We start from the raw sequence: 21007 nt of genomic DNA, 5'->3' as shown, positions 1-21007 counted from the left end.
GGGCCGCAGCCCACTGGTGGTAACCGCTGGACTAGATGACCTACAAGGTCCCTTCCAACTCTGATTATCTGTTATCTGGAAAGGAAAGGAAAGGAAAGGAAAGGAAAGGAAAGGAGAGGAGAGGAGAGGAGAGGAGAGGAGAGGAGGGGAAGGGAGGGGAATAGGAGAGAAGAGGGAAAGAAAAGGAAGGGAAGGGAAGGGAAAAGGGAAAGGAAGGGAGAGGAAAAGAAAGGAAAAGAAAGAAAATGAAAGAATCCCAGTTAAATAGCAAGGAAACATCTCCCTTGTGTGTGGAAAAATCAGCAATAGGCATGTGAGGATAAAAAGCCCAATTTATGCCTGCGTTTTATACCTTTATAAATCCTTAAAAGGCTGTTTCAGCACAAAGTAAATGAACATTCTATGAGCAGAAAGATTGAATAAAAAAAGCAGCAGACAAATATCAGAATAAATAGAATGCAAAATATAAATATCCTGAACATTTAGAGAGAGAATAAGATACAGTCAATATTGCAAGCACTTTGAAAAACCATTTGTTAGAAGGGAATTTGGGCTTGAGTACATACGGGCTTAAGGTTCCTATTGAAAATAAATAAGTCTTCCGTTAATTGAATTTGGGAGTCTTTTGACTCTGCCATTTTCTCCTCTCCTCCCCCCCAAAATGCTCTCACGTATTCTAATGCTTAATGAAGTATCTTTTCATGTTGTACATTATCTATTTTTTTAAAATAAGATCCAGTTCCCAGGTTATACAGTATAAAGTGAAGCGGAAAAGGCTTGTGCAAAAGGAAATGATAAGCCAATAGCTTACAAACAGGTTTTAGAACATATTGAGTAAGATGGAACTATTACTAAAATCTCTGATTATTGGAAAGGGGGACAATGTTTATGTTTCCCCTAAAAATATTCAGTAACCTATTTATTTACTTACTTATTTACTTGCCTACTGATTTTATAGGCTGTTCTACTCAGAGTAGACTCTGGATGTCTTCTCTCTCTCTCTCTCTCTCTCTCTCTCTCTCTCTCTCTCTCTCTCTCTCACACACACACACACACACACACACACACACACACACACACACATGTTTTCTTAAGTTTTCTTAAGTTAAAGACAGAAGATATTAGAAACACCAATCAAGCAGAACACAGCAAACTCCAAGACCAATAAACACAGACCAAGACTCCCAACCAATCAGGATGAAGAAAAACCATTCTGGCACAACAGTAGGCTAGCACCAAATTTAAAACAGAAACGACTGTGAAAGTCTGACTCACAGACGAACCCAATACAGAAGCCTGATGATGGCAGATGAGATTCTATTGAAACGCTGCTACAACTTTAAAAACACAACTATAATGACGTGGGAAAACACTGGAACAAAGCTGAATAATATATATATATATATATGTGTGTGTGTGTGTGTGTGTGTGTGTGTGTATGTGTATGTGTATGTGTATGTATATGTATATATATATATAGTGTATATATGTGTGTGTGTGTGTGTGTGTATACATATATACATATATACATATAGAGAGAGAGAGAGAGAGAAAGAGAGAGAGAGTATATATATGTATGTATGTATGTATATCTATCTATCTATCTATACACAAATTTTAATCCAGTTGTTGGATTAAAACAATATCTAAAATACCCCAGTATTAGCAAATAATTGACATAATTCTACAGGGAGAAACAAAAGAATGTAGAATAGAATAGAATAGAATAGAATAGAATAGAATAGAATAGAATAGAATAGAATAGAATAGAATAGAATAGAATTCCTTATTGGCCAAGTGTGATTGGACACACAAGGAATTTGTCTTTGGTACATATGCTCTCAATGTACAAAAAAGGCACACTGAAAGATGGCAGATTTTTGGACACTCAAGAAGATGGAGATAAACCAATCTTTGGATGAATGTTCTTCCAGATTGAGAAGGTCCTATTTTGTGGATTCTGTAGATGACAGTCATTAAGAGAAGTCTAAGAAGATTCCTTTCTTAAATTATGGGTAGAAAGCAGTGGGATCATGCATTCCTTGGATCAAGTTCAGAGTATTATAGAAACTTGATCGTATATCAATGATGTTTCCAAGAGAACAGTATAGATCAGTAGTCTTCAACCTTGACAGCTTTATAACTTGTAGTCTTCAACTCCAAAGAATTCCTCAGTTAGCCATGTTGTATAAGGAACTATGGGAGTTGAAGTCTGAAAGTCATTGTCCTAACCTGCAGCTCTGGGATTTTTGTGGTGGTATCCTAAGCATGATGCAACTTTTTGGGAGGTCATCCAAGGCCATCTTGATCTAGCCACCTGCTGTGACTGAATTCCCATCAGGTTTTAACTACTTCTTAGGATACCATCTAAAGTTTCCTGCCCTTGAAGTCAAAATCTGCCCACAGTTCCTGCAATGGGTGACCCAGTTTCTAAAATGGGATTGTTATACTGATCATGCAGAGGATGTTGTCCCTGCCTTCTCTAAACAGGCAACTATTACACTAATACAATAGGTGTTTCATTCCATTCAATAGGTGTTCCATTCATTATGTGAATATGATATGACCTTTGAAGAGAAGTACTTCATTAATTATTATTTTTAGAAGAAATAAGTCAATTGCACAGAAGTACGATGCACTCATATAAAAAAAATATATAGGACATTCTTCCTAATTGTATGAATTGTGCAAATCAATCTTCACTTTTTCATTCCGCCCCCCGCGTCCCCAAAGAGTAGAAAAGCTACTTACACAATCTATATTTTTGTTGAAAACAGCAATAATGCTTCTTTTGACAAGCTCACATTTAATTAATGCACAGTGGTAGAAAAATCCTTTCCTGTGTTATTATCAGCCCAAAGTAGCCGGTGTGCATGTGGATTTGGTAAACTCTTGTTATTACATGACAGTCATCCAGCAAAACAATTGCAATTTAACGGGGATCTTCTGGATGAAATTCAGCTTGCTTAATTTGTGTGAAATGTTCTTATTTCTATAGAATAAGCCACCGTTTGGTTATTGGATCAGCTGAGGAAAGATAAATCTTCGGAGTCTCTTAGCTAACCTTTATTGTTTTCTCAGATTATATTCTCTGATCAGAGGCTGAAAGATCTCTGAAGCATATGAAGCTCTGTTTTTTTCTGGTTCTAGTTCTCTAATAGCTCTCTTCTATTAATATAGAAGGAACGAGTTAGAAGACATTTTGGAGGTCTTCTAATCCAACCCCCCCTATACTGTAGAGTATAGGGTCTCCTAGCACAGTGATACAACTACTGATGTGCTTTGGTAGTAGCTCCAAAAAACCAAGTGTTTATTGAAATGATACAATTGCTGAGTAATACAACCACTGTTGTGCATTGATAGTATCTCCAATAAACCAAGTGTTTATTGGAGTGATACAACCACTGTTGTGCATTGATAGTAGCTCCAGTAAATGAAGCCCCTCAACCTGTTGGTTTGTTGCACCTTCTTGAAAAAAAATAATTATGATTTCTGTTTTCACCCAGGAAGCCCCTGTACATTGACTGAACAGACCGGGAACTGAACACGTCAAGGCAGCTGATTAATGACTTTAAAAGCCCTGTCGTTTCTTGTTTGTTTTGCAGAACAAGAGGAGTGCATTAACTGCACCGATGAATGCCGAGTGCTTGGTCATTCTGACCGGTGTTGGATGCCCCAGTTCCCTGCCTCCAACCAAGCAGACAATGCCGACTACCGAACAAATCTCTTTGTGCCCACGGTGGAAGCTAATGTCGAAACTGAGACTTACGAAACTGTGAACCCCACGGGGAAGAAGACTTTTTGTACATTTGGGAAGGACAAGCGAGAGCACACCATTCTCATTGCCAACGTGAAACCTTATCTCAAAGCCAAACGTGCCCTGAGCCCTCTCCTCCAGGAGGTCCCCTCAGCATCAAGCAGCCCAACCAAGACTTGCATTGAGCCATGTGCTTCGACGAAAGGACCGCTGGATGGCTGTGAAGTCAAAACAGGGGCCCTGGCTGAACCCAACAGTCAGTACCTGTCACCTAGTAAACAATCCAGAGACGCTGCCTTCATGGCGTCCGATCAGATGGCCAGGGTCTTCGCCGAGGTGCATTCCCGAGTCAGTCGAGACTCCGCTAATATGGACTCTGTCTTGGAGCAGATAGACCGTTCAAACAGGGAACTAGGGAGAGAGTCCGTAGATGCAGGGGAAGTGGTGAGGGAGATTGACAAGCTTTTACAGGACTGTCGGGCGAATGACCCTGTGGCTGTGAGAAAATGAAGCAAAACAGAAATGAAACAAAACAAAAAGAAAAGACAATCTGGCATCGATTTGCTTCTTCTGCTGAATTATATATTAAAAAAGAAAAAGAAAGAAAAAAAATCTCCCCTGGTTCTAAAATTTATACAGGGATGAACAAAGACCAATGCTGCTTTAAGGCTTTTAGTGAATATCTGAAGTGCCCTCCCGTATGTTTGTTTCACTTGCTCTTTCTTTCTTTTTTTTTCTTTTTTTTTCCTTTATGTTTTCAGATAACACTGGTTTCGTTTTTACCAAACTTCCATTAGAACAATATGGTGTATGTTTTTTTTAAAAAAAAAAGAAAAGAAAAAAGAAAAATAGGAAGGAAGGAAGGAAGGAAGGAAGGAAGGAAGGAAGGAAGGAAGGAAGGAAGGAGGGAGAGAGAGAGAAAGAAAGAAAGAAAGAAAGAAAGAAAGAAAGAAAGAAAGAAAGAAAGAAAGAAAGAAAGAAAGAAAGAAAGAAAGAAAGAAAGAAAGAAAGAAATGTAGATAGATTGGGGTCACTTTGACAATCGAAGAGAAAGGAGTAAGATAAATGGAAACAGATCTTTTAGGACTGATAGTTAATGTTGATTTCACTGTTTACCTGTAGACCCCATAAAAATCAGGGTGGGATAGTTGTGTGATAAGTTTACAACAGTCATTAGAGATTTCTATGGAAAATCCCCAATTAGAGATCCAATAAACATACAAACAAATGTTCTTGTAGTCAGACAACCAAGTACACAAACCATTAACCTTCATTTGTGATAGGCATTTCTATATAAAGGCATCTGCTACATCCTGAAAAAAAAGAAAGAAAGAAATGAAAAGGAAAAAAAAACAATATGGAAACCCTTCCTAATCCATTCCATAACTTCATTCAGCAAAAAGTACCCCCGATCATTATTAACACAGCTCATGTCATATTAAAGTTAAATGTAAACGGATCGAGTCCATGTTTGTCCTGCACATACATAAATGAATTAATGTGATCAGAGAAGAAAGGGAAGGAGTTAGTGTCTAGCAAGAGTTGAGGTAACTATGTTTTATATCTGAGGCACAATACAAGATGGCCGCTTCAATTTCCGTTACACGGGAAATGGTAGCGGAGACAAATTAACATTATTAACACCTTTTGTAATTCATTTATGGACACTACGATAGCTCGAGTGCAGACATTCCAAACCTTCACCCAAACCATTTAAATGTGCAAATGTAAGAAGATTCAATGTGTTTACATCAAATGACATATTTTTTTTTCTTGATTTATTGCAGATTCAGTGCATTTGAGCCAAATTGTTGAGTGTATAAGAGCTATATTGTGTATTTTATTAAATTAATATATAGTTGTGTTGCAAAAAAAAAAAAAAATATTTGGGCTTATAATGTAAATGGCAAGTGTTGCCTCCGTAGCTGTCAAACTCTATGAGTTTTGTCCTCTCTTTCTTCCTTCTCCACCCCTTTTCCATGCAGAGTGTGGGAAGCAGAGCCTCAGAGCAAATTCTCTTGTAAAATGTATGGGTCTCCCGAGTTTTACAGTACATAATCTGTTCAAAATGTGTCTTGAGTGAATTGATGGAGCTAACTGAACGGCAGACAAATCCATCCATCCGTCCTGGTTGTGTGCAAGTCCTTGTAGCAGCTTCTGTTGCAACCCATGTTTAATAACAAAAAAAAAAAAAAATTACACTTGAACTGACACCTGGAAAGTCCTTGTTCTTTTATCAAGCGTACTCATTTGTTCACATCGGCACGCATTGGCCTACTCGGATTAACGCCCTCCTGGATGCGCTCTCAGATTATCTGAATATTTTAACATGTTTCCCTTTAGTGGTCGCGTTATCACTTAGGCATACTAGGCAGAGTGTCTGGGGCCGGTGGAAATATATTAGGCTCAATCAAAAATCCGAAAAGTAACAGAAAAACAAACCAAAAAGCCTATATCCTGAGATTAAATATATTTAAGATACCATTATTACTTTTATTATGTTATTTTCTGTGACTTCTTGAGGCCTATAGAACTAGGGAATATTTTTATAACCCTAAGAAGACTATTAATCCAAAAATAAATGTTCTTAGGGCTCACGATGGTCTTAATGCATTTCTGTTTTGTTTTTTTAGCATTGTGGGCTATAAAATGTATTGGTGTCTCATCGTACACACTTTGATCTGGTTTTATGGACAACACTGTGGTGTTCCTCCTTTCACCCTCCATTATGACCGTTTTTTAGTCACTGTACTTTTGCTCACTTTTCTCTTGCGCACACTTTCCTATATGTTGTTCTTCGTTGGATTCTTATAAAAGCATATAAGTAACGTTTTTTCTTTGAATGACATTTGTATAAGCACAATGGAATGCTTAGATCGTAGCTGGTTGGGTGAATGGATGGATGGATGAGAAGAAAGCAGAAAGATAACGTTCTTCATTTTTATGTTGGAATCAAATAGCACAATACCTAGAAAACAAAGAGGGGGGCGATATTCTACATGAAATACATAGTATAATTGCTTCCATTTCCTTAAACGGAGTGATATTTTTAATGCCGGCTGGAAATCAGAAACCAGGATTGTTCAAATGAGTACAAGTTTATTCCATGCTGCCACATGGTGGTACCATGCGGTGGCTCAGTGGCTAAGGCACTGAGCTTGTCGATCAGAAAGGTTGGCAGTTTGGCAGTTCAAATCCCTAGCACCGCATGATGGAGTGAGTTCCTGTTACTTGTTCCAGCTTCTGCCAACCTAGCAGTTCGAAAGCATGTAAAAATGCAAGTAGAAAAATAGGGACCAGTTTGGTGGGAAGGTAACAGTGTTCCGTATGCCTTCAGCATTTAGTCATGCTAGCCACATGACCATGGAGATGTCTTCAGACAGCGCTGGATCTTCAGCTTTGTAATGGAGATGAGCACTGCCCCCTAGAGCCGGAAACAACTAGCACATATGTGCAAGGGGAACCTTTACCTTTACCTCTAAACGAGAATCTAAACTTCTAACTATTAAGGCAAATCGGTGATAAGTAAGAGTCAATAGAATTCAAGGAAGTCTGAAATTACATTTCTTGTGGGTGCGAAGGGGACCTGGACTGATGATGACCTTGACTTCTCCCTCAATTTCAACTGGTCATCTCCTATGGTTGGCAGATTTCAAACTATATCAAGCCATTGATTATCTCCTTTTTTTTTTTTTTTAGTTTTTGCCATTTTTAAACTACTGACTTTTTTTTTTAAGAAAGAAAAAGATAAGGATTTGTTTTGCTATTTTACATCAATGCATTCTTGATTCCCAATCCAAAAGACCTATTGTGACTGTTAGGGTTACTCCATGTGAGATGAACTAAACTAAATAATATTGACAGACTTGATAGAAATGGTATAAACAAAAATGTGGAAAAGTGTATAATGATGTCCCATTATACATGTTTATACACATTGTACAGCTAAACATCTGAAATTCCCCTTGTCTGCTTCATATATATTTTGAAAATAGACCATATATTCTTTAAGAAAAAATATTTTCTTGAATTAAGTCTCAAGAGCTCTTCAACTTGCATGTGGGTAAAAACTCAAGCTTGGTGTTAAACTGGTAAAATCCGGCTGATAAAATCCAGATAGTAAAAGTGACCATTGACTTTCCTTTCCATCCCTTACTATTCCTTCAGTGAGTTTCATACTTAAATCCATTAGGGGGAAATTGTTGGGAGAACAGCTTTGCAATCTTGTGTATGTATGAACCTTTTTTTATTGTATCACATTTTCTGATATTCTCTGTCCTAGCAATGATGAAAATGGGTAAATTATCTCCAAAACCACTAAGTCTCATTAATTTTTCTAGGGCCTTTACCATATTATGGTGGAGAGGGAAAGGGAGAAGAGAGGGAAGGAGGGAGAGAGAGAGAGAGACAAAGAGACAGAGGGAGACAGAGAGAGAGAGAGACTGACTATCACAACAATGGATGGGTTGCAATCTCTTCGTGTGCATTGTATGCCTTAAGATTCTTCAACTTATCATCAGAAAATCTCATTTAAAAAAAGCTCTTTTAATTCAATAGTCTTTTCCTTACTCTTTTAAGCTCCCACCCCTTATTGGTTTGGTCAAAATAGTGTTAGCTATGTCGGTAGAGCTATAGTGGCACAGTGGTTATCCCAGGATAATTCTCCTGACTGCCAGGAGTTTAATCCTGAGCAACTCAAGCTGGACTCAGCCTTTCATCCTTCCCAGGTCAGTAAAATGAGGACCCAGATTGTTGGGGGCAATAGGCTAAATCTGTAAACCTCTTAGAGAGGGCTGTAAAGCACTGTGAAGTGGTATATAAGTGGTATATAAGTGCTATTGCTATGTCCTAACTATTTTGCCCCCAAATACCAAGGTAACAGATGAATCGCCAAGGCAATACGTTCATGTAAGTTCATGTAGCAGTTTGGTGCAGTGATTAAGCATCTGTTTAGAAACCGGGAGATTGTGAATTCTAGTTTCATCTTAAACACAAAGCCACCTTCCTGACCTTAGGCCAGTCACTTTCTCTGAGCCCTAGGAAGGAGGAAATGACAAACAACTTCTGAAAACCAGAAACCTGCAGAAATTTGTCCAGACAGTCTCTGAGAATCATACATGATTGAATAGAAGGGTTGGGGGAGAGAATCATGGTTTGAATATCAAGTTATAATTTTCTGCTGGCAATCTAATTATTCCTCTAAAACCTAGCATTGGGGTACATTAAGGGATGTCAGCAAGCACATTTTCTAAGTGGTTTGCACTAAGTAACCAGCAGTATAGCTACAAAGACACGGATACTATATATTCATTTAACGCACAGTGTTCCAGTAAAAGACTTTGTTAACGTGAAAAAGGAATTCCTCTTGAGATACTCCTGCCAAGGTTGGTTTCATAGCATAGCTGTTTAATATTTCCATTTAGTGGCAATCATTTATTTACCATGTCCTTCAACATGCATGCTTCATAGTTACTAAGTTCAGTTCATGGGGTGGCATTATTTTTTAGGAGGTGCCTCCATCCGCAAGATTTTTGGCATCTTATATGAAATTCTTCCCTGCTTTCAGAATCTGATATTTAACAAATAGAAAAGGATACGTCCTAAGAATTATTCTTGAGCCACAGTGGTGCAGTGGTTAGAGTGCAGTACTGTAGGCTGTTTCTGCTGACTGCAATTTGGCAGTTCACGTCTTACTAGGACCCAGATTGTTGAGGACAATAGGCTGACTTTGTAAAAACTGCTTTGAGGGGACTGTAAAAGCACCGTGGAGTGGTTTATAAGTAAGTGCTATTGCTATTCTTAAGAGTGCCAAGCTAACAAGAAGTTAGGAGGGAAGGCATTGCCAATCTAGGCCATTTCTCTTTTGAAATAGTTGTTTCTGCAAAACCTATATATTTATAAGCCCTATGGAGTTCATCGTATGGGAACATCCATAAAGATGAGACCCAGAGATGATTAATAATGGAGGAGTCCAGAACATCAATTATGTAATCTGAACTAATCCTTATTCCTTAAAACATGACCAGAAATCATATTGTGATCTCACAGTGGAATGTTAAGATTCAAATTAAAACAGAAGAATCCTGATGGTCTTGTTAGTGTGTGTGTGTGTGTGTGTGTGTGTGTGTGTGTGTGTGTTTGTGTACCCTCAAGTGGCCACACTATGAAAAGTTTTGTTTTAATTGCTGAGAGCTGATACTTCTCCAAATAGAAAGTTGTGCATCAAATGGAGTGTTGAATGAAATGCATAAATGAAATGCATTCTGTATTTATAATGGGAAGGGAGTCCCATTCAGGGGAAGAACAAATATTTTGGGTTTTTCCTCTTGTTCCCAATGCATAAAGTGTTTTGGAGTTGAAGGGATGTGCTGAAAAGCTGGAAAGGTTATAAAATTGTACTGTTTGTGAAATAATAGGCAGGGATGAAACATGTAAACTGCTTTGGGATCAATTGAGACATTCACAGATATGAATATGACTCTCTTGTTGGATGAAGTTGGTTTTGTGTTTTAGCAAGAACTAGGGAGATATTCTACAGGTTAGCAAGGAAGAGGGGAAGCTTGCAGTATTTCATTCATTTCTTGGTTTTTAATATTTGCTAATAGGACATGCAAAAGTAATTTAGACATTCAATCTACCATGGTTTATGTATATGAATGGAAAACATGTTGTGCAATTAAGCCAATGACAAGTGATAATGTATATATGATGAAATGGAAGTGGCACTGTGAATAATGATATATCCACATTTGATGATGAATATTCCACAAATGTGCTGGCAATCCATTAAGAAGTGTATATTTGGAGAGCGCAATTCACATATATTTCCTTTTGGCAAGTGAGGATTATCCCTTGGCAAAATAAAGATATTTAGGTTTAGATTGTAGTTTAAAAAAATATTTCGGTGGGTAGTAGGAGGAGAGAGCAGATCAGTCTTCAAACAGCAAGCAAGAATTTGGTAATGGCTGAAACTTCGTACACTTACTACAATAGCAACGGATATATCTTAAACCTTTCTCCATATCAGTTCAGAAAAAGCAACCTCAATAAGCCAATTTAATAAAAGATAAATATCATATGATTTAAATTAATCTAACTCTTGAGGTGGAAGAGGAAGAACTGGAAATTTTAGGATGTCTTCTTCGTTGAATATTTCAGGGTGGTGTAAGAATTGGATACCCCATGAGTAGGGTCGATGATTGAGACAATGACATAAAACTCAGTACACAATTCATATACTTTCTCATACACAAAGGTATCACAGAAAATGATATGGCCTTGAGGATGTGTTCATTTCATAAGTAGCCATAGGAATATAATTAAAAGAACTACAGTAAATGAAACAATTAAAAGAGAGATGCTGGGATTAACCAGAGTGTGGCACAAAAGCAACACATTCAAATAAGCAATAAGAGTCCCTTTATTATCTCCAACTTTGCCCCAATGTCCAAGTTACCTTCGGCTAGAGAAAAACTCTCCCAGGAACAGCCTTTAACTGTAGAAAATTCAGTCCAAAACAAGGTACCTACAAATTGTAACTAAGAATCCAAACAAACCAAGCTGAAGTAATTAACTTGACAGAGTGGGAGAAGGAATTTTAGACTTGAAAGCACCGCAAAACTCACACAATTGGGAAGATGCCAGGAACACACATAAGTCATGACGATACCAGATAAATTAACATTTGCTTCCAACAACCTGCTGTGCGCAGCTTCCTCTTTTATACTCTGTGTTCCCACTGCAACTAACGAAGGGAATCAAGGCCCTTTCCTCCCCCATAAGTCACACAACCCACGTTGCTCTCTTCTCCATTCCTCCCTGCGTGTCCTAGGATGGAAAGGGGGTGGGCCTGGGTCTTCCTCTGAATTCCCTTTCCCTTGCTGTACCCTTCCTCTACTCTGCCCAGCCAGACTTTGCCCTTCCCCAGTTTCTTCCACAGTCAATGGAGCCAGACTCCCACTGCCTGTCAGCTGTTCGACTTCCCCCTCCTAGTCAGGTTCCAACAGGGTCATGACAGATGTTGTGAACTTCATCTCCTATGCAGACTTGTTCTGACCTAGGCTCCCCCAATAGCACAAAGCGATGAATTTCCTCTCCAACAAAGTCCTGGCCAACAGACTTTCAAGATAGTTCCTTTATCAGGCTTGGAGAGTGGGCAGGCCCATATCATTCAGATGCCAAAATACTTGGCAAGCATGCCTGAATGAACTAATTGTCTCCTGCAAATCCCCATTCCCCTTTCGCTCCTCTTTCATCTTGAGGGAAAGGACCATTCACTGTCCATCTGTGGCTTTACTCCCAAGTCAGCCCTTGTTCCTCAGCTGTTGCCTTCATCTGGCTACTCTGCATATGTGCACATTGGGATCAGGCTCTAACTATTCTTCTGCCTCATGTCCAACTCCAAAGGCAACTGATAACTGTCGGGCAGCCCTGGCTCCATCCTTGCCTCTGACGCAGAACACATGTCAGAGCCTTCCCCAGACTCCAGGACTGGCCCATGTCACTCCCCAACCTCCTCACTGTGCGAGTCTGCTGCCAGTTCTACTGATCGCTGTCAGGCCATCACATTACTTTCACTTTGTGCACGGTTCATGCAACTCAAAATGTCAATTAGAACATTCACTTTGAAGCACACACTCAACCCAACCCGCTTTTTGCAAGGTGCTGGAGGATCATAATTTTTAATGGATGTGTGAGTTACAACGTATACCTTTTCCATTTTATAAATGTTCTACCTTGCAGTACTAACAACAATCACTTCCTACTTCATCTCCTGTTCACCGGTAACAAAGCAGATGAAGCATAGATCCTCATTCAAACAGCAATAAAAGTCAATTATTCCATAAAACCAGTGATATATGATGTTCCAAGAAAGCGGCAAGCATGAATGAATGGCAGTTCTACCCTTCTGGGCTTCATCCAAATGGACTTCAGGACAGAAGCTTGATTCATGCCTCCTGTCTCATCTCATCTTAGATTCATGTTTGTATGTTGTGCTGAAGTACCGTATTTCCCCATGTATAAGCACCCCCTTTGTATAAGCCACCCCCCCCATTTTTGGACTGTGAAGTTTTGAAAAAAATATTTTATTAGAGAAACAAGTTATGAAGAAAGAAAATTTACAAAGAAACAAAATTCGACGTCTAGATCTACAACTTCGGTCATGACGCCGAAAGCGGTGCGGGCGACGCTAGCAATCTACGCATCGGAACGAGAGTAGGAACGAAGCATTCAGGCCGATGCCTAGTGTATGCATTTCTATCGCGTACTCGCACTCGTAATCGTATCGTCACGTACAATTTTTACAAAAAAGTATAGCATACTGCTGGAAAACCAGTTTATTCCTACTTTATTATTTTATGCATTTTTCACGTATAAAAAGTGTACCTGCTTTGTATATGCCACCCCCCCCCTACTTTTTGGGCTTGAAAATTTTGGAAAAAAGGGGTGGCTTATACATGGGGAAATACGGTAGCAGTTACTCTATCACTCTATGTGATATTGCCATGTTTAATTTAAAGCAATTTCCAGAGAATATGTGACCAAGAACACATGTGCACATTTTCTCGTCTTGCCAAGAAATTGTGATGGGCTTTATCTTTTGCGTTGTGTCTCTGCAGACATTTCAATTTATTTATTTTTTTTAAAAAAAAGCACATCAAGAGTAACAATTCAAACGTTTATATTATTACATAAACATCACACGATCAATACAAGGAGAAATCTGTTGAACCACATACAATGAAAGAACAGCACTTGAAAACTAGTAACATTTGAACATTAAGCCTTTCGATGTATTCAAGAATATGTCGTTTTAATGTCAAGGAAAGGTTAGCTGGCTAAGTTGGCTTCCAGCTTCCTCAAGGAACTGAGAATGTCCTTGGCTCAAAATCCTCATCTTCTCTTAAGAAAATAAGTTGCTGTTAACAACAACAACAGCTTGGAAAGAGCACCATCTGTAAACAGTTTAGTCACTGGTAACAGAATCAAATATTTCATCCCAATCATCTTCCTGTTGCCTAGCAATGGTTAGGTTATCATGGTTTGCAATGGCTTGTATCTTCAGGTAAAGGCTTTATTACATGGGGTGATAGCAAGAAGCATTTGTCATTAATGCATACATTTGAATAAAATAGAATAGAACGGAACAGAACAACAGAGTAGAATGGAGTGGAGTGGAGTGGAGTGGAGTGGAGTGGAGTGGAGTGGAGTGGAATGGAATGGGATAGGATAGGATAGGATAGGATAGGATAGGATAGGATAGGATAGGATAGGATAGAATATTGGAATGTAGAATAGAATAGAATAGAATAGAATAGAATAGAATAGAATAGAATGGAATGGAATGGAATGGAATGGAATGAATGGAATGGAATAGAATGAATAGAATAGAATCAGAAATGAATAGAATCAGAAATGAATAGAAATGAATAGAAATGAATAGAATAGAATAGAATATTGGAATGTAGAATAGAATAGAATAGAATAGAATAGAATAGAATCAGAAATGAATAGAATAGAACAGAGAATGAACAGAACGGAACGGAACAGAACAGAACAGAACAGAACAGAACAGAACAGAACAGAACAGAATAGAATAGAATAGAATAGAATAGAATAGAATAGAATAGAATAGAATAGAATAGAATAGAATAGAAGTTGGAAGGGATCTTGGAGGTTTTCTCGTCCAACTTCATGCTCAAGCAGGAGACCACTTCAGACAAGTGAACATCTAGTCTCTTCTTCAAAGTCTCCAGTGATGAAGCACCTACAATTTCTGAAGACAAGACATTCCACCGGTTAATTGTCCTCACTATTAGGAAGTTTCTCCTTAGTTCTAGGTTGCTTCTCTCCTCGATAAGTGTCTATCCATTGTTTCTTGTCTTGCTTTCTGGTGCTTTGTGGCAGTCCTTCAAATATTGGGACCCTGCTATCATGTCACCCCTATTCCTTCTTTTCTCTACACTAGTCAAACCCAAATTCTGCAACCATTCTTCATACTGTATGTATTATATTCCTGGCCCTTAATCCTCTCAGTTGCTCTTCTCTGCACTCTTTCCAAAGTCTCAACATCCTTTTTACAATGTGGTGGTCTAAACTGGATGTAGTATACCAGATGTAGTCTGGAATACAGAAGGAGCTTGCCCTCACAAGACACACTGATCTGACAGACCCTGGGTCCAAAATCTTGGTTAAGATTTTGATGTTCTTGACATGCTCCAGTTTCACAGCTGGGTTTACACCTATGAGTTTCTACCTCTCATATGAAATGATTTTTTTTCCAGGAATTGGAAGCTTCCCCAACCAAGTAGCAGCCACTATATGAAATCAGCTCAAATCACAACCTATCTAGAGAATGGGAATATTGATAATAACTCTGGTAAAAGTAAAGGTTCCACTTGTACATATGTGCTAGTCATTTCTGGCTCTGGGGGCAGTGCTAATCTCAGTTACAAAGCTGAAGTGCCAACGCTGTCCGAAGACATCTCCGTGGTCATGTGGCCGGCACGACTAAATGCCAAAGGCGCACAGAACACTGTTACCTTCCCACCAAAGTGGTCCCTATTTTTCTACTTGCATTTTTACATGCTTTCAAACTGCTAGGTTGGCAGAAGCTGGAACAAGTAATGGAGCTCACTCCATTACGCATCATAGGGATTCGAACCACCGACCTGTCGAACTTTTTGATTGACAAGCTCAGTGTCTTAGCCACTGAGCCACCATGTCCCAATTACTCTGTTACCAGAGCAGTAATAAAGCACTTGCAATAGTGGTGGGTTACCTCCCCTTGCCTTCATTAATACGGAAAAGACACATGATGTATCCTATGGGGACTACAATGAATTAGGAAAAGCAATGAAATTGGTGTTGCAATATTTGAGGGGCTATTCAAACTATTCTCCAAAGCACCAGAAAGCAAGACAAGAAACAATGGATGGAAACTAATGAAGGAGAGAAGCAACCTGGAATTAAGGAAAAAAACTTCCTAACAGTGAGGACAATCCACCAGTGGAACAGCTTGCCACCAGAAGTTGTAGGTACTCCATCACTGGAGGTTTTTAAGAAGAGACTGGACAGCCACTTGTCTGAAATGGTCTAGTGTAGGGGGTTGGACTAGAAGACCTCCAAGGTCTCTTCCAGCTCTATTCTGATTGATTGGTTGAGCAACTTTGACAATATCGTGGTTCCATCTATTTATTGGCCCTCTCTTTAAGAGCAAAACAAAAAGAAAAGGAGTTCCCATTTCCTTCATTAGGAAAGTTAAATTGTTTAAATAGAAACATAGCAGCCTTCTGGGTAGACCTGCTGCTGTGGTTAAAGTCCTGCCATCTGCTCCAAGCTTGCAAGATGGTGATACTGCAGCAAAATTGCTGGGATTGTGTCTGTGCCTGTGTGGCAAGGCAGCTTTCCAAGGTCTTCTCGTACAATGGGACTTAACTGCAAAGGCTGGAGGTTGTGAGGAGGTCTTTGAAAGCAGAACATAATTCAGCAAAATAGTGTGGCTGTTAGCCTTGCCACACAGCCATGTAAGACGTATCACTGTAGCAATTTGGTTCCTCAAGTCCAAGAGATTGCAAACTCTATTAGTGTGATGACCCAGGTAGTGGCACAAAGGCAACACAGTCAAATAAACAATAAAAGTCCCTTTATTATCTTTGTCCCCAATGTCCATAATACATTCAGCTGGAGAAAAACTCTCCCAGGAACAGCCTTTAACTGTAGAAAATTAAGTCCAAAGCAAGGTACACACAAACTGTAACTTAAAATCCAAACAAACCAAACTGAAGTAATTAGTTTGACAGGACAGAAGAAGGAATTTCAGACTTGAAAGAACAGCAAAACTCATACAGTTGGGAAGATGCCAGGAACACAGATAAACCACAACGATACAAGATAAAGTCACGATTGCTCACAGCAGCTGCCACAATCAGCGTTCAATTCTTATAAATTTTCATCCCATCTGTGGCTAATGAAGGGAATCAGGGTCCTTTCCTCCCCCATAAGTCATGCAACCCACGTTGCTCCCTTCTCCGTTCCTCCCTGCATGCCCTAGGATGAAGAGGGGGTAAACCTGGGTCTTCCTCTGAAACTCCCATTCCCTTGATCTATCTCTCCTCTGCTCTGCCCAGCTAGACTTTGCCCTTCCCCAGTTTCTTCCACAGCCAACGGAGCCATACTCCACTCCCTGTCAGCTGTATGGCTTCCTCCTCTGAGTCAGATTCCGACACTTAGCAACATGAAAGTCATAGCTAGGTGGGCCCATTATTTTCTTGGTGAAAGGATGAAAGCAGTGGTAGACTGCTGCCGGTTCACATCAGTTCTAGCAAACAGGTGTGAACAATGATCAGTTGGCCCCGTCCAACCCCGCCCTTTCGTGTCTTATGTTTCCTTCTTTTGCAGCTCAGCTGATTCATATGGCAAAGTGGATTACTGCGCCTCAGCTGTTCTACTCACCGGGGAAGCCTAGAAGGTGATCTGGAGCAGTTCAAATTGCTGTTTATTGAATGCTCCGTGCACGCGCGATGTGCACTCTCACAGAGACAGTTGTTAAACTGGTTGCAGCCCACCACTGGATGGAAGTGTTTTGCCATGATATTCATTCCTGTAAATGCCAGGAATTTCTGTCCTCAGCTGTCTTTCATACTTTGCTTGGATTTATTTCACTTTCCTTGGTACAAAGGCCTGGTTGGGAAAAGGAACTGCTGGATTTGATACGGAATGGAATTGCACCCCAAAAATGACACATGGCACTGGATAACTTCAAGATGGCAGCCCATAGAGACAGAAGGTATCTATCGCTGCCCTCTAGGGATCAACTAGAGTTTTGCAGCCTGGATATAATTGTTCTACAATGGTTCTATAACAATCTGGATTAGGCTACTAGAAGTTTTCATGATCAACCACTCTATGGAGTGAAATAAATTGAAATCGTTCTGCATGATGCAATTAACATACAAACAGGAAAAAAAAAAACAAGCCTAATGTAACTTAATTAAAGGATAGATAAGTTTATCTTTCTTTCTCTCCTTCACAACTGATCTAAAATCCTGGTCCAAATGATTTCTGAATGAATACATCCCAGTAATGAAACAGAGTTTTGAAATAGACTCTGTTTATGGATATTTTCCTTCCAGATAAATGTATTTTGTATTTCCCCTGACATTTAAATGACTTTCACTCATAGCTTGTGTTCCAACTCAACTGTATTTTGACATCTGTTATTATTTTATACCAGGGCTCTTCAAACTCGGCAACTTTAAGACTTTAAGTATAGCTGGCTGAGGAATTCTGGGAGCTGAAGTCCACAAGTCTTAAAGTTGCCAAGTCTGGGAACCTCTGTTTTATAATATAGTAGAGTAGAGTAGAGTATATGTTTTTATGCTGTACAGATCTATCAGTTACCCAGACATTACAGAGCAAACTATAGAAATAAGAGAAATAAATAAATTTTAAACAACTAAACACAAATAAATTGAGAACATAGGTAAACACAATAGGGAAAATCTGCAGTCTGAAAGTTTGGTCATGTCTCATGAACATACACACACATACACGCATATACATACAGCTGCTTTTCCAAGCCAAAGCAGTTTTTTTTCCCCCCTCTTTATGATGCCTTTGCTTTAAATGCAATTTTCCCACCAGGCTGATGAATTGTGCTACCCAACATGTTTCAAATGCTCCGCAGAAGAGGGAGAAGACAGATGGGATGAGGAAAAGAAATTCCAGTAGAGTTGATAATTAATATTCAGTAAGTGGGTCGGGGCACCAGATGGATTTTGTATCCTTATCCTGGGTGGGTTGTTCCAACAGGGACGTAATTTGTCTTTTAAAAGAAAAATTGAATAATCAACATGTCGATCCTCTGGTGTGTGTTGGACTTCTGGAGAGTCCTTTGAGGGAAAATATTGAACATTTCTGATTCAGATGGGAAGTGAGTTCATTAAAATACAAAAAAAAAAAAAATACCCACCACCAGGTTTCATTTTTTTTTTATTTTTTATTTTGGTTTAGCAACTGGCCAAGGGAGAAAAGAACAGAGCTTGATGTTAAGGTAATTAAACAAGTGTGGTAATTCCTAGAGTGATCTGATGATGTTGCTAAAGTGGCAGACTGACTTTATAAAGTGTATTTTCCAAAACATTTCCACATGTTAACATGCTACATGACTGGGAGATTCAGGCAAGCAGAATACAGAATCATGACATTGTAGTGAAGAAGGACCTCAAAAATGGCAACATTTAACTGACCCTTATCTTGGAAGCATCTAACTTGGAAATAAGCTGAATGGCTCTAGATAATACCTGTATGGGGATCACATGTGAATTCCTTTGCTGTGGGCTAGGCTGGAATTTTGTTTTTAATCCTAGAAGAAGGCAATGGCAAATCCTTCTATGAAGAGTCAGCTGCCACCTGACAGTCTGACATGAACTCTGGGGAGGATGGATGGGAGGAGGGAGACATGGGGGAAAATGAAAGTAATGGCTGTATCTCCCCGAGATGCTGCTTCAAGGTCATCCGGCTGAAAGAAGAAGGCAGATGCATAGCAACTTACACTTGAAGTAACCACTCTGAAACCTCTTGCTTAAACAGGGTTGGTCATGGGACGGTCAGCACTGGGAGGCACTTAAGGGAGGGAAAAGTTGAACTTAGGGATTTTGGCACATGGTTCTCAGTTCTGGCTATGCTTGATCACGATAAACTTGACTTCTGTTAAAATTATTCCTTTTGCAATGAATGAAGCCCAAGGATTGTGTCTGCTTAGAGGAGTTCCCAAGAAGATTCATGCACATGTCCAACAGTCCTAGGAGTTGAGGAAATCTTCATATTTTAACAAGTAGCATAAGTGCTAAGAAATGTAAATCTCCCCATTCAAAGAATTCATTGAACATGGAAGAGGAGAGCAGTAGCAGCCCACACTCACCCCATCTGCTGTTTCCCAGTGACCCGGATTCAGCATTGTAGAAATGTAAAACCAGGACGTCTGAACTTCTTATTAACATTCATGAACTAGGAAGTCTGCAGGGTTTCAACATAGAAGACAAGACAAATTCCTTGTGTGTCCAAGCACACTTGGCCAATAAGAATTCTATTCTATTCTATTCTATTCTATTCTATTCTATTCTATTCTGTTCTGTTCTGTTCTGTTCTGTTCTGTTCTGTTCTATTCTATTCTATTCTATTCTATATACCAATGTATTCACTAAAAAGCAAAACTTAGTCTCAACTTCATTTATCCTCACCTGAGTCCATCTACTTCTCCATCAATAATCAGCATTCAGATCAGCATAGATTCAGACCAACAATCAAATGAACATAGATTCAGACCAACAATCAAGTAAGCAATATCCCAAACAAGTAACTACCATTGGTTAAACAGCCCAACAATATCCCAATCAAGCAATATCCCAATCAAGTAACTACCATTAGTAAACAGCCCAACCAACAGCGATAGCATACAGACTTATATACCACTTTACAGTGCTTTACAGCGCTTTCTAATAGGTTTAGAGAGTCTGCATCTTGCCCTCAACAATCTGAGTCCTCATTTTACCCACCTCGGAAGGATGGAAAGTTGAGTCAATCTTGATCCTCATGACATTCAAACTGCCAAATTGCAGTCAGCCAGCAGTCAGCAGAAGTAGTACTGCACTCTAACCACTGTGCCACTGTGGCTCAAACCAAAGAAACCCTAAGACTGCCCCCACCCACACAGACAGGTAAGACACCAGAATATAAACTGACAGCAAACAGGACATCTCACTAGCACTGATGTTACCTAGTTAGGATCATGAAATATCTGACAGAAAACAAGCAAGCTCAGAGAGCACTAAGGACCCCTCATTTCAACCCTGAGCTACAAATATTCTCCTTAATTGGTATCCTCATCTGTATATTAGCAATGGAAAACAAACCTTGAGATTGGCAAAAAGACCTGGGAATCAGTGGTGGGATTCATTTATTTATTTATTTTTACTACTGGTTCTGTGGGTGTGGCTTGGTGTGTGTGGCAGGAGAAAGATACTGTAAAATCTCCAGTCAGAGGTGGGATTTGCTGGTTCTCTGAACTACTCAAAATTTCCAATGCCAGTTCTCCAGAACTGGTCAGAACCTGCTGAATAACCACCTCTGTTGTGAATGCAATTTCCCCAAATTTCCCAATGGATTTTAAAAAAATAAGGACTCAGTCCTGAGTCCAGGACTCAGTCAGCAAAAGAACCTCCTAGCAGTTGATTTGGCCACCTTAAA

General features: G+C 39.4%; 1 protein-coding gene across 1 annotated transcript in view; it reads left to right on the top strand.

The window, feature by feature from the left end:
• PCDH17 (protocadherin 17) overlaps nucleotides 1–5968 on the top strand; it is a 174837-nt gene extending 168869 nt beyond the window's left edge. The window contains exon 4 of the mRNA XM_026705330.2: nucleotides 3606–5968. Within this exon, the coding sequence (XP_026561115.1) occupies nucleotides 3606–4267 (662 nt within the window). The 3' untranslated portion in view covers nucleotides 4268–5968. The remainder of the gene's footprint in view (nucleotides 1–3605) is intronic.
• Nucleotides 5969–21007: the final 15039 nt, after the last annotated feature.

This window comes from Pseudonaja textilis, chromosome 8 (assembly GCF_049901715.1).
Source record: "Pseudonaja textilis isolate UNSWEBS1 chromosome 8, rPseTex1.2, whole genome shotgun sequence".
NCBI lineage: Eukaryota > Metazoa > Chordata > Lepidosauria > Squamata > Elapidae > Pseudonaja > Pseudonaja textilis.
This window is presented reverse-complemented; position numbering and strand designations above follow the sequence as displayed.